General features: G+C 40.3%; 1 protein-coding gene across 1 annotated transcript in view; it reads left to right on the top strand.

The window, feature by feature from the left end:
- The first annotated feature begins 3,545 nt into the window (after nt 1-3,545).
- Nucleotides 3,546-18,405, top strand: part of SECISBP2L (SECIS binding protein 2 like) — a 28,067-nt gene continuing 13,207 nt past the window's right edge. The window contains exons 1-9 of the mRNA XM_066558577.1: nt 3,546-3,718; nt 12,800-12,978; nt 13,551-13,875; nt 13,995-14,130; nt 14,522-14,751; nt 14,845-14,869; nt 15,590-15,705; nt 17,506-17,637; nt 18,170-18,253. Coding sequence (XP_066414674.1) covers nt 3,701-3,718; nt 12,800-12,978; nt 13,551-13,875; nt 13,995-14,130; nt 14,522-14,751; nt 14,845-14,869; nt 15,590-15,705; nt 17,506-17,637; nt 18,170-18,253 — 1,245 coding nt within the window. The 5' untranslated portion in view covers nt 3,546-3,700. The remainder of the gene's footprint in view (nt 3,719-12,799; nt 12,979-13,550; nt 13,876-13,994; nt 14,131-14,521; nt 14,752-14,844; nt 14,870-15,589; nt 15,706-17,505; nt 17,638-18,169; nt 18,254-18,405) is intronic.

The following is an 18,405-nucleotide window of genomic DNA, read 5'->3' as shown; positions in this document are numbered from 1 at the left end:
GCTGCCTGCAGGACACCACCTGTCCCATCGCCACATACGGCTTTATGTGCCAAGATACACTTCGCTCTGTGGACTTGTCTTTTGCAGTAATTATGCTGAAGATTTTAGTCCCAGGCCAGTAAAACTGTCATTTTGGGGTCTGCTTCGTTCCTGCTCCCTTTCCCACTTGCTCACCATGGCAGCCTCCAGCCCCACTCGTGCTGCTGCAGTCCCTGTTCAGGTGCTGCTGTGGAGCTCGGTCTGAGCCTGCCTGGCCGTCAGGGGGAGGCTGTTACTGAGCAACCCTTATTTCATGCTTCCATGCCAGTGCCACTAAGCCTTTACAAATGTTCAAGCTTTCCATATGAGAAGCTGCCTTGACTTCAGTGAGATGTGTGTAATCAAATCCTTGTGTTTCACAGGACTTTGTACCCACTAGATGTAAACAGAGCCCATATAAATAAGGGTGTGAGTAGCCACACATGTGCTGTTAGATTCGCTTGTAATCCTATGATTTGAATTCTGAATACAGTCATTACCAAGTGCCTTTCCATTTTACTGAGATATTTTGGTTTAGTCTCCCATTTTTTATTTTTGTGTCGACCTAGATTTTCTTCTTCATTTGATTTGTTTCCTTCATTGTGTTCAGGAAGAATATCTCCACTACCCAGTAGATGCAGCAATAAAGTCAAAAACTTAGTAGCAAAATTGCAGTCAGCACCTGCTGAGTTCCACCATCATTTTTGCTTATGAGCTAGTCACTTACTCCACGTTGCAGCAAAGAAATACCAATAATTGTTTACAAACTGCCAGATTTGAGAACTGGACCCTTACAATTGAGTATGAAAAGTCGGCTGCCAAGGATGTTCAAATTCAGCCACGTGCAGCTACCAAGTGTTTTAAAATTCAACAGCGTTTGTAGAATTTTTTGATGGCTTCCTTAGGAATTTTGACACTGTCAAGTTCTCTTACACAACAGTTGATCAAGATGATGTTGTAACCAGATACCCTGGCATATTTGTGATAGCTGTAGATAGAGGATCTAACATAACTGGTTCTGAGTGCTTTGGTTTGTTTTTCTTTTTGGTGATAACACATTTAAATTTCAAGGGAGACTTGAGTTTTATTCACCTGAGTGACCACTCAGGTCAGCCAACATGACTTTCTGTATATTGTACAGATTTATGTAGATATGATGTCTATTTAATCACTGCCCAGTTTAGATCTTAGACATTCCTGTTATTTGAGTGTGCATAACAGCCCTTTCAAGTGTGACCTTTCTGTTGGTATGTATCTTGGGAACAAAAGAAGAATTTCATTACGGACAGCCTTGCCATAATGAGTCATTATTTTTTAAAAACACAGCAACTATCTTAAGCAAATGTCATAATATATATTCCATGGTCAGCATCAATTTGAACAAATTAAGCTGCATTCCACACTGAAACACTGGTGTGATAATACAAGAAGATGATTGTTCTAGTTGTTTCAGTGGGATTTTTTCACTGTTTTCTGTCCAGTCAGGCAAGTTCTCCCACATTGGAGATGAAAAGTTATTAAGTTTGAAATAAATCTACGTAATTTCACATAAATAAGTGAAACACGTTCAACTGCTAGAATTTTTCTCAACTGCTACTTTTTTCTCAGTAGAGATTTGTTGTTTAAGTGAGATGAAGTTTAGGTAGCTTATGTTTCATAATTATTTATCTGTAGATTTCCATCTCATATTTAAGTTCATCAATTACTGATGAAATGCTGTTCCATTGCATCAGCTGAAAGCTCTGTGTAGAACCAGCTTAATACCCAGTTTTACTTTCATGACTTGTGTTGAAATAACAAATCTCATTGTGTAAAAGCCCCTGGGAACACAACCTCATAACCTCACATTAGTCTGTCTTACCACCCAGCATTATAAACACTTATGTGAGTTCTGCTGACCATTTAATCTTGTCAAGAAAAGCGCTGGGTTACAGAAGTGCATATAAAGCATACAACTGCTGCAGCTTCTCCAGTTCAGATGAGATTTCTGTATCAGTTAGGACACTGCAGCAGCTCTCCTGTTCTCTCCACTGGTAGTAAAACTGTACTCACTGAAATTAGTAGAAACCTGAAAGTTCAGTTTAATTGGGGTTACAACCTGGCCCACTCCCTTTCCCATATGCTCAGTGGGACCTATGAATTTGTGTACTGTGACCTCATGAAAACTTAAATCACAGAACATACGTAATGTTGCAGATATCTAGGCAAGAGTTACCTTAGATGGTGATCCTGCTGATGTGGATGGAATAGCACAGAAGGCAGTGACAGTCTGCTCAATTCTCTGTTCATCTCATCTGTTCACAAGATGAGATCTTGCTGTGCCATGCAATAGCCATCTTCATAATCCCATATGGTACATATTAAGTTATAATGGTGAAGAGCAACTCCAAAGAAAGTACAGAGATTATGTTGGTTTATCCAATAAATAAAATTTTAAGAGGAAAAATTGTTATGTTTTATCATAAATCTGGAAAGATTAATTATAAAGTAAAGGTTCAATCTGGGAAGCTATAGCAAGATTAGTCTGTCAAGACATTCTTGATAGCTTCTACTACTGTCAAATTCGGATACAGGCTTTCTTACTTGATTCTTTAAAAAGCAAGCCATTTATTCCTCAAAAGAACCTCTATCAAGCAAGAACCTGACTCATGTATTAATAGGTAATATTTTTATAATGTATTTCACCTGGAAGCACTCAAGAGCCTGATCTGGGATATCCTTTGTATATTTCTTTCACAAAGGTACTTAGTCTATTTCTGCTTTATTTTTCCCCTTGCCATGAATCAACCAAGTTGTAAATAAATCATGCTTCATTTCCATTGAACCCAAGGCAGCAGACCTATTAGTGTAATGAAACGTGGGGACATCCCCCGCAGAACACACGTAGGGGATCGTGTGTTGTTACGGGATCATGTGCAGCACAGGCTCCTACATGCGTTTCCCATTCTCCTGGCTCAGGTGAACACGGTCTCACGGATTTCGCTGGCGTTACTCATCATTCACCACATGTTAAAGCAGGGCAGCAAAATAAAGGAAACGTCACACAAGCCGTGCCAAACCTCGGGTCTCAGAATCTCCCCGCGCTGCTGCCGCCCCAGTCCCTGCACACACGGGACCCGCTCCACAGCCCAGCCCTGCACTCCAGACGCTGCTGCGACATTTTTAGATTTCTGCCTCTAAATAAATCACAGGGTTTTTTGATTTTTTTTCCCTCGGTGTTCCAGATAATTTCAAGGACGCCGTCGGCCTGAGCCTCCCCTAGCGCCGCCCGCGAGCAGACGGGCCCGCCGCGCACCTGCCGCCCTCGCTGGCCGCAGGCGAAGCGGCCCCGGGTGGGGGGACAGCGCTCCCCGCGCTTATTCCCGCAGGTTTCCGCTACGCTGCTGTCACGGCCTCGTTTGTTTTTGGGCGGCCGGAACGCGGGAGGGGAACGCCCGCCGTAGCGGGGAGCGAAGGCGTTCCCGGCCTGAACCCGCCCGGCTTCCGTCTCAGCTGGTCCCTCCCCGCCGCCCGTCCCGCCCCGGCCGTGGCGTAGCCGGTCCCGGTTCCCGTGATAACCGCGAGCGGGGCCGGCACCGCTCCGGGCGTGTGCGGAGCGCGGCGGGGGAAGCAGCGCCATGGGGGAGGCGGCCCGGGCCCTCCGCCGCCCTCATTAGAGCCGTCGCCCGGCGCAGCTGGAGCCATGGACAAAGCGGACAAGGTACGAAGAGACCACGAGCGGCCGCGGCGGGAGGGGCGGCGGTGAGGGCGGGGAGCGGAGCGGAGCGGGCCCGGCCGTGCCAGCCCCGGCAGGGCCCCGGCAGCGGCCGAGCGGCGGGCAGCGCACGGCAGGGCGGGGCGCGGCTCGCGGCCTGCGGGGCGGGGGGCGCCGGGACCGCCCGTGAGGGCACCGGGACCGGCCCTGAGGAGCCGCCGCCCCGCGCCGGCGGAGAGCGGCCCTCGGGAGGCGCAGAAAGGGCGTTCTGCGGGCTGGAAGCCGGAGCTCGGTGTGTGCCCGCCGCCGCCGTCCCATCGCTGGGCGGGAGGCGTCAGGCCGCGCCCGGCCTCGCTGTCCGGGGGAGCCGGGAACCCGGGAGCGGCTGCCCTGGGAATTCCAAGGAAATTCAAAACTCGGGTCTGTTGTTCACCCCCCTGTTCCTCCAGGCTTTGTTTCAAGCTTAGGGAAGTATCGCAGTTAGTGACATTTAGGTTAAGCCTGCCTGGTCAGTAGCAGAGACTTGGTTTCTGGCGAAAGAAGCAGGTTTCTGTGAGAACTTAACAGCACAATCGAGGTGTCACTCTTGTTGATTCCTGTAAATGTCACGGTTGGGCTGAAGTTTTCAGTGATAGGACACAGCTGATGGTCTCCTCATAGCTCAGTGGGTGTAGCTCACTAATTCTACAGGTCGCTGTATTTTTTTCTTCCATATTAAACTTGGCTTTGTGAGGTAATCGCTTTGCCTTCTTTTTATGAGCTTTTATTAGTGTAGGTATGAAGAAACAGAAGCAGGGACTTAAGAATTCGTATGATTTGTTACATATGTGCAATAAAACATTTCATCATCTGGAGGTAGTTCTAAAAGATGTATCTGAAATGAATGATGTCATCTGCTAGAGCCCGATATTACTTCTAAGCTTCTGTTTCAGCAGAATGTGTTGAAAATTGGTGATTTACAGCTCTTTGTTTCCTAGTTTTTAGCTTTGGTGTCTCCAGGGGTTCTAATAGTAGGGTTAAGGAATAAAATAACACAGGTTCCTGTAGCAAAGTAGATAATGACTAATAATGTACTCTGTAAAGATACACTGCTTTTCATTCTGTACATATATCTAAGGAAGTTTGTGAACAGTGTGTGTTATTACAGTATGGCTCCCACTGTGGCTTTCTTCCTGGGCTTTTTTGGTGTGGTAATAATTTTAATTTTTAATGCTTTTTATTTGCTCTCATATAGAAAACCCCATCTTATTCTGTAAAATTTACATTAGTCCAATCTGTAAGACTTTTTGGTTTAAAATCTTGGATTTTGGTGTGGTGGGGTTTTTTCCCCCTTTGTTTCATCTGCAATTAGTACTGCAGTACGCTTGTGAAATATTTATTCCTTGTTGCTCGAGCTCTTCAGTACTAGAGGTTCACACACGTGTCCTTATCAAACCACTCTCTTTTCATCTGTCAAATAGTTCATGAAAACAGAGAGTTCTTATGTTATTTACAGTATAAAGTGTTGACTTGGAGTGATTGTCTTAACTAAGTGCAGTATTTCAACTTGAAGGTGTAGTTAAGCTCTGAAGTAGGAATCATCTTGTTTATTATGTTTGCAGCATATCAGGTCCTGTTGGTTCCTTAGCCCCTAGTGAGGCTTCTAGGCAGATAAATAATGAATACCTGATTAGTTTCTAAAATGATTCAACAATTGTGTTGCTTTTGTCTGCTCATTATACAGTAGCATCTTGATTAGGAGACTCCTAGATGCTTTGGGTCTGACCCTTTTGTGCTGTAAGAATTGAATGTAATAATTTCTTACCAGTGTAAGTGTTTGGTAAGGTTGCATCAGTTTTGGGAGCCGTCTCATTTTTTCGTTATTTGGGCTCCTTTCTGTGCCTGTACTGCATGACATCTGATAAATGAGCATTAAAGCCTCCAAATGTGTGTTAGCAGTACTGATTCTGTCCTTCCTTTCCCTCAGAATGCTCTCTCAGGCACAGTATAGTAACTGTATGTGCTTTAGGAGTAACTGCTGTGGAATTGGAGTATGAGCAGCTAGGACTATTGTGCTGTGTTAGCGTGGTATTTCAAGAGTAAAGGAAGATCACAAATGCTTTTGATGGGTAAACAGAGTTTTGTGGTGTTGGCTTAGTGAATAAGTATGAGATTTCTGGTTGCAAGATCATTTGGGCACCTAATTGATAAAAAAGATGTTTCTTTTGGACTGCCTTTAAGGTTTCTGTTACCTAATGTTTGATGTGATTTGTTATAATATGCTCAGTGATATTTTGGCAGCTGACAGAGATGAAAATGGAGTAAAGCTGCTTAAGCCCAATTATTTTATGATAAGAGTAGTTGTAATTTTTGTAGTGGGTGTGTAAGTTTACTTCTGTCTACACCAGAACAAAATTTTTCCCATTAAAAAGTGTATGGATTTCAGCAGTGAAGCGTGGGTTATTTTCCTAAAAGAGAGAAAACTCAGCAGATGATGCATTCTGTTGAAGCAGAATATGACAGAAAACTAAAGAGAAACAACTTCCCCTTTCAAAGGTACTGCTGTGCTTTGATTTTTCTCAGTCTTATACTTTTGTCTTGCTCTGTGATTAAGACAGTTGGTTCCTTTAGTACAGTTGAGAAATCAGGTGAAGTTGCAAAATCAGTGACCTGTGTTTTGTTTTAGTATTGCTTAAAGACAGCCTGTTCTGCTTACCTCTGCTATTCGTGACCACTCAACAGGTGGCTTGATAATATGATTGTCATAGGAGTAGATCTAGATCAATGTTTTGTGCTCTTTTATCCTGTCCAGTTTCTTTCAGTGTTTCTTACCCATGGAAGGTTTCTCAACTGAGGAAAACTGGAAAATGTCTGGTTTCCCATACATTGCTTTCTTTTGAATCTTGAAAGTGCAGAACGATTTTGGATTTTGTGAGTTTTGTGTTGTCTCATTTTAGAATATGTTCTTTGGTGAATTTAAGTGTTATTGATGTGATTCCATGAATATCTTAACTGTTTGAGTACAAAATTATTTATCATTGACTAGTTCGTGGAGATCAGGAGACTGATTTGCATAAATGGGCTGGATTTATCCTTTTAGTACACTATCTACAAAGTACTCAAATATTACTACTTCATTTGGATAGTATGAGTTTAGAAGTTTGTACTCTTAAATGCTGTAAAGTAGGTAAGTGAAAAGGATCCTTTTGGTAGCTTTTTTTGTGTCTTTGGACAATCTTTGTGAGTATTAAATTTTAGTTTGCCCCCTCCCCTTAGAATAGTCTGGCTTTGAGTTTAAACATGCCAGCTTGTCATGTTGTGCCACTTGCTTGTTTTCTATATATAGGTAAAAATGTTAAATATTTAGCTTTGTTATGTTCTGAATATGATACTTAATTCTGTTAAAGGGAAGAGAATTGTGCACGATTCCCTTTTTATGAGCTGAGGGAAAAGGGAAAAAGTCACTTCATAGTGTATTTGCTTTAAGTGCTGTGTTGAAATGACTATGTTAAATGTAAATAGGGAAGATTAAATTTTGTGCTTCGTTAAATGGCCTGCTGCTGGTGTTTCCAGTTGGACTGCATATTTACCATTCCCGAGGTATCTGCCACTTGGAAGCAACTAATTATAGAAACAATGACTTCCATATTTGTAACGTTTATCTTAAAATAGATGAACTGTGACTTGCCTTACTACTAACACAGCCTTTAAATGATGAAATCCAGAATTCAGAAGCAGGATTGTTTTTCTTAAAAAAAAAAAATCCCAAAAGTTTGAGCTCTGTTTTTATTTTACTTTGGGATGAGACTTCTTGTTTCCAGACTTTGAGACAGTAAACCAGCTGATTTTATTATACCCCTCTGAGATGTGGCATCTGTGTCTATTTTCTCACCCTGTAAATGGTGAGATTGATATCTAAGCAGTCTCCTCTGAGAGCAGGATGACAGAGATCCTATTTAATGGAAATTGCTGAATGATATTAGGCTACAATGAACAAAAACTTTTCTAAGATTAAATGTACAGTGCTATAACTATAGGACAAAGTTTACCAGTCTGTTCCTGCTTGTGTCATCTTCTGTCTTTGCAGCTGTTGATGACTACAGTAGCTTTTATATAGGAAACAAAGGAGCTCTTCAGTATATGTGCTGTCTTGAAAGACTTGTAATTGTTGGACTGAAATATGTAATGAGCTGCTGCAAAACGTTTTGTAAATTGAAACTAGGGGTATCTACAAAAGAGGCTTCTGTCTCAATCTTGGTTTTTTTTGAAGGGGTGTGTTTCCATTAATAGGCAGCTGATTGAAAACCTGATGTTTCAGCATGACTTAAATTTATATTTAGAATTGAGTTTGGTTATCAAAAGTTGATTCCAATAAAGCTTTGTTTGGTTTTGTGATGTGAAAGGTTGAACAAACATGAAAAAGTTGCAGTCAAAAATAAGTTTGGTCTTGCAGTGTTTTCAGTGTTTGCTTTTAGATGGCGTGATCAAACCACCTTGCATTTACTGATGGCAGTGGCAAAGCAGTAATTTGTTTTAGAGGATGCAGACTAGAATAAATCTCAATGCTGTGAGAGCAATTAAAGCATAAGCTTGTATCACAAGTGCTCTGTTGTAAGGACTAGGCAAAGTGTGGCAGCCTTCTCCCAAATCTTTTTGTGTTTGACAGATCTTTCTTGTCTGTGGCTACAAACCAGTGGCATGATCAGTCCTGTTTGTGCTGTTCGTGTGCACTTGGCACTCCACTTGTACTGTGTGGGTGAAATCTCTGAGGAATTGTGTTCACATATATTTGCATGCACTTTGTTTTATGCATTTTCTTGTTTGCTTCTGAAACAAAAAGGAGCTTGTCTTGTGTTCTGGGTTTACTTCATTTGTTATTGGTTGCATTTTCCCCTGAGTCTTAAGCATGTCAGTATTTAAAAAACCAAGCCCACCACCAAACTGCTTCTTTGGCATTGTTGTTTCTGTGGCTCACCAAAGGAGCCTTTCCTGTTAGAAAAAATTACAAGTTTCAGTAGGAGATACCTTCTGTTTGTCCAGTGCAATGAGAAATTAGTAGCACCTTCACTTGAGACTAAATTGAGTGATGGTTCTTTTTTTTGTTTCAATTTTTCTCCTTGCACTATGAAGGAAGAAGACCGTTTATCAAAAAGAGGAGGTACCTTGCTGTCTGTCCTCACCAACATTTCCTCTATGGTCCTAAAAAGGTCTGCTAAGATTTGGACAAATTACTTAGCGTTGCTTTTTTGTTTCCCTCACTTGTCCAGTGAAACCACTGACCATCTGTGAAATGTGCTGAAATGCCTGGAGAATCACCCTGCAGAGTTGATTCTGTTGATGTTTTGGTTTGGTTAGCAGTCCGACCTGACTTAGTACATTTGTTTCCCCTTTTTGCTTTAAGGTCGGTAAATTTACTGCCCTCATCTGAACACACAGCCTGTGAAACACTCTTGAAGTATTTTTGAAAGCCTGGTAAAATGTTCTAAGGAAGCAATATGTTGAAGTTAATTTAGTTTAGTTGGTAATACACTTGGGCTGCCTTCTGTTTTCTACCCCAAAGTGAAAACAGGGCCCTGTTGTCTAATGAAATGTATAAATTATGTGAGAATTGGATGTATTATGCTTGCAGAATCATTTTGAAACACCTGTACTGAGGTTTCTAAGTTTTCAATTGCTGTTTTGATGAATTGGCATATATATGTGTGTGTGCATTACAGAACAAAATGCAAAATCTGAAGGCAGAAGTTTGCCCTAAATCCTTTGCCAAAACAAGTTTCTTGAAAGGATTAAAAAAACCCAACTGCCATAAACCAACCAAACCTGTAGGTGCAGACTAAACTGCGCAAGAGAGTGTTTCAGGTGTAATGCATGTAAGAGGTATGTGAAACAGTTCTGATTCCTTTGAGTAACAGACACTCCTCAAGTTCTGCAAGCAAAAAAAAAGGATTTAACTTTCAAATGCACCCAGATGTGTTTATGATTACAAGATCTGCTGTATCTTTATTTTACCACTACAGGTAAGCTAAACTTGTTTTGAGCTGTACAGAAAATGATAATTAAATATATCAGGTAATTGCTCTGTCATAGCAATAGTAATCATAACCTGTATAAGGGACTGACAACAGGAAAGGAAGAATTAAAGTTGTCTTTCTAGTCTGGGCATCTCTGAATCGTTTGAACTTGATAAAACCAAGCTGAAGAATGTGCATTATTTTCCTAAAATAATGAAATTACATTATAAGAGTGAGTCTTGTGGAGGTTTTTAATAAATATAAAATAAACAAACAAAAACCCCAACATACCCTTTTTTTGCTGGGCAGATTTAAATAAGTCAAATTTTATCGAATCCACTTTGGATGTAAAAGTAAGGTAGGGATTATCTTTGAGAATTGAAATATTTTGCTATGGCAGCCTTGCAGGTGGGAATCACTCACTTCCTGCTTGGATCAGCTACAGCTCTATTTCTAATATCTGATGTGAAAGACTGTTCTCTCACAATCCTAATAATGAGTGATGATATAGCACAATATCACATAAATCATTGTCATGAGACCATTCTGCAAGAGATTTGTCAATAAAGAATGATTTTTGTGTTTTCATGTAAATCTCCCAAATAAGGGAAAGAGCAGACAGCCACATAGGAGAGATCCTTAAAATGGGAAATCTGGTCCCAATATGAATGACAAATAGAATGTTTTGACTGTTTTCTGAGCCAGTACTAGTTTATTTTTAGTATCTTGGCTAAAGTTCACTTGGCACGTTGTGGTAGGATAGTGACCAGCAGGTTAGGAATAGTTGTTTGGCAGTTTTCAGTGTTTCCTTAGGAATGCCACATTTTATAAAACACTCATGCCAGTTTTACTCCTGTGTGTTCTGGGATGAAGCACCCTTGGTGTGTTCCTTTAGCGTTTTGATTGCTCATTGATTAGAGCAGGTGCTAATGACACTGAGGTTGTGGGTTCAGTCCCCATATGGGCCATTCATTACAGAGCTGGGCTCAATGACCCTTGTGGGTCTCTTCCAATTCAGAATAATCTCTGATCTAGTTTTATAGGCCAGCCCATAAGTGAATTTATTCTTAAGCAAATATTTTTGCCTCACAGTCTTGAAATAGCATGGAAAAAACCCTCTTAACTTTCAGGGAGGGGATTCAGTGTTGGTATTTCTGGTACTTATTATGTCTTTGCTGTACATAAAAACTTTAAAAAAAAATGATAAGAAGTTTTTCTCTTGTGTTGAGGAGAATGCCTTGGAGCTTTGCAGAGGGATAGGCGAGTCACGAGGCAGCTGAGGGATGTGCCCGAGGCCAGAGAGGAAGCTTGGGGTAGAGCTGGGTTTGATTTGTGTTGCACAAGTTCGGTGCTGCTGCTGCAGCTGCCCCACAGCTTCTCCTCTGAATGGAACTTCAGGAAATAGAAGAGTTACTGTAGAAGAAAGGAATGTTCACCCTCTACTAATGATAAAGAAATGCATTTAATTGATATGAAGGTAATTGTTCTGTTGTATGGCAGGAGTGATACTCCTGTATCTGTGATTCTAGAATCAGACTGCCCTGCATTGGAACTGATTTGAAAACTCGTTTGGTTCCAAACCCCTGCCATGGACAGGGACACCTTCCACTACACCAGGTTGCTCAAAGCCCCATCCAAGCTGGCATTAACGCTTCTAGGGATGGTACATACTTTCATATATTATATTCCATATATATAAATGTCCATACTATAGCCATAAACACTTTCAGAACAGTCATTAAGATAAACTTTCCTGCCAAGAACAGTGTATCTTGTCAGTTTAAAAGACATTTTTCATCGGGACAACTGTATTTTCAAAAAACTTTTGAACTTGCCCTTCCCACCTCTTTCACTCCCGTGCTAACCAATATGGGATCTTATTTAAGTAGAAGTACTTTGGGGACTTGGAGGTTCAGATATTGGGTGGGAAGGCTGTCTCAGGATGGATTGTGGATGTGACACAGAGCACAGGCATGGAGTGAGAAGTGTGTGGTGGGTGTGGGACTACTTGCTATGATACTTCCAGAGCTCCCATTTAACTGTTTCAGCTCGTGTGGATGTTCTGGAGGCGGTAGCAAGGATAGAAGACTGTCCTCAGCAAACATTTAGGATTTCATCTTTCTACTATAAGAGCATGTACTCATACAGGTTATGTGTTACCTTTGAGATTATTTTGTAGGCATATGGAAGGAAAAATGTCTGGAGTTCTTGTCTGCTTTAGAATAAATCTTCTTAGTATTTGATAGTCTGTGAGGTAGTAATCTGAGACACATATAATTAGGCTGAAATATTTGTACAAAAAAGATTATTTTCATCAGAATGTAAGTTATAGTGGAATGTAGAATTTAAGGGTTCTTTGGTTCTGCGGTTGTTTTATGGAATACAGCATTTTTCGTTGTTTGAGTGGAAGATGCAGCTATGTTGTACAAAACCATCTTAAATTAAGGATACCTTCAGGATTGAGGGAGATAGTTTTCTTTAAAAGCACAGTTTAAAACTGATTTCTGAGCCCTCTTCATGACGACCTTTAATCATAATTTTAACACTTTAAAATACATCCAAGTTGTGCAGCTAGAGTGTGTGGGGAGGGTTCTTCTGTGGTGCATCATCTCTTAGCAGTTAAACTACGGTTTAGTGCTGAAAAGTCTTTTTTATAATTGCCTAGAAACATGGTCAGTTTTGTAGAGCAGGCCAGGCATTACTACATCTTCCATATGTTGGTTTCACTTCTGAAAGCCTACACAACTGTGCTCCACATACAGTGCTAATTTGGTTTCGTTCTGTGCTCCGACTCATATATCCTCTGCAAGATCTGGGCTTCAGTCCCTTTTAAATTAATTAGTGCTTGCATTGCAGTTGTAAAGGTTAACACAAATGCTGAATGTTAGTGATCTGTATTACACCCTGCATTGATTGGAAGGATGCAATAAGCTCTTGCCAACTGTTTTCCACCTCTCTTGGTGTCCTGCAGAAATCCTGTAGCCTTGTCATCCGTTTGCCTGCTGTTCATGGTTCTTGCGTACAACTTTATCAATCTAAATTTTCCCAAGCAATTTATGATTGTAATTAATGAAGGCATTATTTATTTTCTCTTAAGAATGTCAAGCTGTCAGCTGAAGTAGAACCATTTATTCCTCAGAAGAAGGGTCCAGAAACACTAATGATCCCAATGGCACTTCCTAACGACAGTGGAGGAATTAATGGCATGGAACCAACTCCAATCCCTAGCTACCTGATCACTTGCTATCCATTTGTACAGGAAAATCAATCCAACAGGTAATAAGTGGTTGTCATCTTCATGGAAGATGATTGGGTTTTAAATGGGTTTAAACGTGGAGGCTTGAAAAGAGTCAGTGATTATGGGCTGTATATTAAGGTTTTTGTTCACCATGTTTAACCCTTCATGTATGAGGAGGAAGTTTCTCTGCCTTCAGTCTTTTAACTGTGTTCTTCCCTTTGCTTTTCTCCAATCATATTCTTTGTTACATTTTGTTTTTTTCTTGGCTATGAAGGTCTGGTACAAATCCCTCCCGAAGTCACCTGCTGTGCTCTTGTATCATCTAGGGCAGTCAGGAGGTTTTTTTGTCTGAATATCTGAATGAAGCCAAGCTTTGGGTGTCCTGCTTGGGTCCTGCCATGGTGAAACATAGCATGGTGCCATGTAGCTGATTCAGTATTATGTGTAACTGTATCCAGTTTTCTTCACGTTATTAGTGGAGAATATGTTGAGTTTAGGAACTTATTATAATAGAACTGTTATTTTTGAAGGGGTGATCAAGGCCTGAATTTTCTTTAAGAGGGGGAAGACTTACTGAGCAGTTTTCTTGCCTTTTGTTTGTTTTTAATAGGCAATTTCCATTATATAACAATGACATCAGATGGCAACAACCCAGCCCAAATCCTGCAGGACCATACCTTGCTTATCCTATAATATCTGCACAGCCACCTGTTTCTACAGAATATACTTACTATCAGCTGATGCCAGCACCCTGTGCTCAGGTCATGGGTTTCTATCATCCTTTCCCTACGCCCTATCCTGCACCCTTTCAAGCAGCAAATGCTGTAAGTGCAGTAACCACAGAGTGCACTGAGCGTCCCAGCCCCTCAGGCCAGGTCTTTCCATTGTCCACTCAGCGGAGCAGAAGCAGTAACAGGGGACCAGTCATTCAAAAAGTAAGTCTGCTTTTGAATAGGATAAGTAGAATTGTATAAAGAAAATGTCTTTGCAGAGGAAGCACATATCTCATTTTTTATCACATTTTTTTTGTGTTTGTGGCAATGTTTGAAAGCAGCAGCAGCAGCTACAGATGCACATAAAAAGTAAACGTCCTCCAGTGAAAAATGTTGCCACTCAGAAGGAGACCAGTTCATCAGGTCCTGAGAACAGATCAAAGATTGTTTTGTTGGTTGATGCATCACAGCAAACAGGTAATTTTATTTTTAAGTTCTGGGTGTAGGAAATAACTAGAACTACGTGTCAGTTGTCATCTTTTCTAAAAGAGGGTGGACCTGATTCAGGTGCAGCTTTTAAGAGAAGTCTTTGCAGCTCAAAAGGATAATGAATAAAAGGTGCTGATGGTTGCAGATACCTTCTCAGTATGTCACCTTATAATGTTGCAGTGACATGGTTCTCCTGCAGAAACTTTGCCAGCTCTTGAAGGAGTTTGTTATCAATAACAGTTGGACCTAGATGTAATTTAAATTAAATGCTGATTTAATGCAAAGACTGGCTTTTTCTATTTGTTTTTATGATGTGTAGCTTTTTCATGTCTCTTAGGAACTCCTGCACAAGTAATTTTATTTTTATTGTTTCTTGAAGACTTTCCTTCAGATATAGCCAATAAGTCACTTTCTGAGAGCGCCTCCACGATGCTTTGGAAGTCAAAAGGCAGGCGCAGGAGAACCTCTCACCCTGCTGCAGAGTCCTCCAGTGAGCAGGGAGCAAGTGAGGCAGACATTGACAGTGACAGTGGCTACTGTAGTCCCAAGCATGGCAATAACCAGGCTGCAGCTATGGCTTCAAGAAATACAGATTCATGTGCAATGAATGTATGTAAACATAACTGAGTAACTTAACTATATTTGTAGCCTACAGACTAATGAAAATTACAAAAATAATTTTTTTTTTTTTTTCCTTTTCAGGTTGTAGAACCATCGATAAATACAAGTAAGCATTGCCTTGACTGGTGAGCTGTTTAAAATTTGGCTGGGTCACATTTGTGTTACCTCTTGATCCACTTCAGCATGCTGCTCTAACTGATCAGATACTTCTGAGGATGCATCTTTACTGTGATTTCCAACCACCTCCACTAAGACACCTGTTACTTGCTGAATGAACAAGTATATAGCTATCATTAATAATTTATTAACAGCTGTCTTTCTTTAATGAGTTTAAAAAAAAAAAGCTAGAGACTCCAGTGGCAGCATTCAGACAAAGCTGTGCTCCTGTTTAGTTTTTCCTCAGGGGCTGCAGTACATACCTGGGTAGTAACAGACCAAGGGAGTTCTTATTCTCTATTTCAGAAGCACTGATACTTTTTAGAAGCTTTACATATACCATGAACAAATAGTTTGATTAGTCTGGAAGTAGTAGGGGATACCAGGCACTGCTATTTATGACTGAACAGAAATAGATATGAATGTGAACCTGAGAGTTCCTTTCTCACTGCTTTGTGGTGATCAATTCTTGGCAGCTTGAACGTTCCACAAAGGTAACTGCCAACATCTGAGAATAGCTACGGAAGTCAGTGTTGTCACAGGAGAATTAGACTTTCTCCAAGAACTTTATTTGTATCAGGATTGTGTTCCTGGCTCTGGTGGCATATGAATCACTATGATATGTTCCGGATACTAATTCAGTTTTTCATAGATGGCACTTCTCTTTCAGCTGGTATAGGTTGGACTAATGTAAATTCCCAAGCAACTCAAAAAAAACCTTGGATTGAAAAAACTCCAACCTTTTCTAGAGGTGGAAGACAAGCTGAGCAAAGAAATAATCCACAGGTATGCTGCCAATGGTTCTCAATTGAAGTATTTGGGGCTTTTTGAAATATGGGGAAATAAGGAATTTGGAGGGAATTATAAAATTAACATTCAGAAGCTATTTAATGAAAACAGCATAGAAAGTTAACCTTAAAGTCTATTTGCGTGTTTGCTCATTTTTAAGTGGTATGTTTTGTAAGTTAGCTCTATATCATATATATAGATATATAAAATTTAATATCCTTGACAGTTCTCTGCCTATAGCCTGTGCTTTATCTGTATCTGCCTAGGGAGAACATTGGATATATAAAGCAACCTGTGAAATGACGATAGTGTGGATGTAGAAAAGTTGGTTCAGTTTTTGACCCATTCACACTTCAGAAGAAAAAAAATTCTCAAACTTTCTAAAGAAAGATTCTGATGTGTTGGTGAACTAGAATCCTGTGTTCTCACACTTGTTGTCTTCAAAACTTCTTAAAATTTACATTAGCATACCATTTTTAAACATTTTTTATTTTTTCTTAATGGCTTAAAATTCTTTTATGCTGAAGCTTGAATATATTTCTGTAGACTTCCTTCAGTTGGGACAGGATTTCTGCTATTAGTATGTGAGGAGAATGGAGAAGGTTGTCTTCCTAATTTTGAGAGATTTTACTGGGGCAGGTGATCCAGAGGGGTGCAAAGAAAGCTGAAACATTTGCCTGTGTTTGAACATAGGTTTTGCTTGATTTCTGTTGTTATTGCAGACAAGAAATCTGAGCTCCAAGTGAGGGCTGTGTATAAACGTGCCTGTTTGGGCAAACATATGTGAGCCAGCTTGGCCTGTTTAGGTTTTTAGATGGAATTCTTAAATTGTCTTGAATCTTCCTGTTTGGTAACTGTGGGTTTATTATAGAAAGAAGTTTGTGGATGCTTGTATCTGGCAGTGTAGCAGTTCTGAATCTTTTTATAACCTGCTGTCAAATCAGAGGCCTTGGAAGCCACTATTGTTAGTTTATGGCATTGGGGAGAGCAGGAAGAACCAGACTTTCTTTCATCCAGTCACAGTTTAGGCTCTAAATCTAGCAGCTATTTTAGATATTTAAAAACAAAGCTGGCACAAAAAGTTTTAAATGAGGCTGCCTCAGCCAAATTCACTGTACCTCAAGGCAGAATTGTCCTAGAAACTATTTTCTGTTGAAACTAAATTGGTATGAGGTCTGTAGGAAATTTTCTTGATAAATAGGTAAGTATAAATGTGAAATTCAAGTCATCCACTGGTTTTTGCCAACTACTCGCACATGGGTTTCCACCAACCTGTCACATAATAAACAGAAGAATCCTTATGCCACTATGCTGCTGTCTCTGGCCTTTAGAGAATTGTGTGCATGGGCATTGTCATAAAAAATGTGTTGAAAAGGCAGTAACTGCATGCAGAATAATTATGTAGTAGGAGGAAGTTCTTTGGAGTGATCATGGTTACAGACAGTTCCTTGGGGTTCATGGCTGTTAGTCACCAGCAGCTCCTGAGTTTCTTCATATTTGGCCAAAATAAACCTTTCTATTTAAGTTACAAATTTAAAGATTAACTGTCTTGAGGGGCAGGAATAATCTGGTACTGTCTATAGAATTTTTGTGCAGGCTTTAAAGAAAAATACAACCAAAAAACCACACCAGAAAGCCTCACCAAAAAAAAAAAATCCACAACACCGAAGCACAATTTATCCTCTAAAAACTGTACCTAGTTGCTGATTAGCAGGGATGAGACAGGTTTATGTGCATGCATGTACATAGCTTGAAATACTGAAATTACAAAATGCCAATCACATTTGTGTTTTTCAGTCTGGCTTCAGATGCAGAGACCACAGCACATCTTCAGAAAGAATGCAGAGTTTGCAGAAACGACACGAAAAACCTTTAGCTCCGAGCCAGGCGAGCCGAGCAGAGCAGAGCCCTGAACCTCTGTATTTTGAGGTACTGGTGTATGAAAACCCTTTCCACATCGTAGCAATGCCAGTTGTGTGCGGAATAAGTGTTGTTCTCAGTGGGAAGTTACAAAATGTTTCACTCCAAGAGGTGTACAGTCAAGGTCACTAATTTATGAGATGATCCTCACATTGTGTACAGAAAGAGACTGGTATGTGGATGTTGTGGAAAGTGCAGTAATTTAGAACACTGTGGTTGACAAATTAAATAAGCAGCCTTCAAGTAACTTTTTCTGTTCACTTGTGAATAGAAATTGGTGTGTTCGCTGGCTTATCCCCTCTAATTCTAATAGGATTTTTTATTTTGGTGTAAAGAAGAAAATTTTTCTTAAAAAAATACTATTTGGATACAGAAATGCTTTCCTAATTTTTCATTGTTTTTTATTAGTGTCCCATAATCCCTTCTAGCTTATGTGGGACTTAGGCATTCAATTTATTTTTCTACTTTAGGCAGTTTCAGTTGATGCTTCTCAGGTGACCTTGGTTCCATCCTTTTTATTCTTAATTTCTGCATTGTTTAGGATGAAGATGAGTTTCCAGAGCTAAATAGTGACAATGGCAGCAGCAAAAGTAGCAGCATCCAGCAGAAGATTTCACCCAAAGTAGTAAGTAATTATTTTCTTTTGCAAAGCATTGTCTTTTGAAACTATTCAGTTTGTGTAATTTTTTTAGGAATCTCTGCTACAAGAGTTACGTGTCAGTAATTGTGATGATCTTGGGGTTTTTGTGTTACCAGCCTTGGATGCTAAAGAAATGC

Source organism: Molothrus aeneus, chromosome 13 (assembly GCF_037042795.1).
Source record: "Molothrus aeneus isolate 106 chromosome 13, BPBGC_Maene_1.0, whole genome shotgun sequence".
Classification (NCBI taxonomy): Eukaryota; Metazoa; Chordata; class Aves; order Passeriformes; family Icteridae; genus Molothrus; species Molothrus aeneus.
Note: the sequence above shows the minus strand (reverse complement) of the source record. Positions and strands in the feature narration are given on the sequence as shown.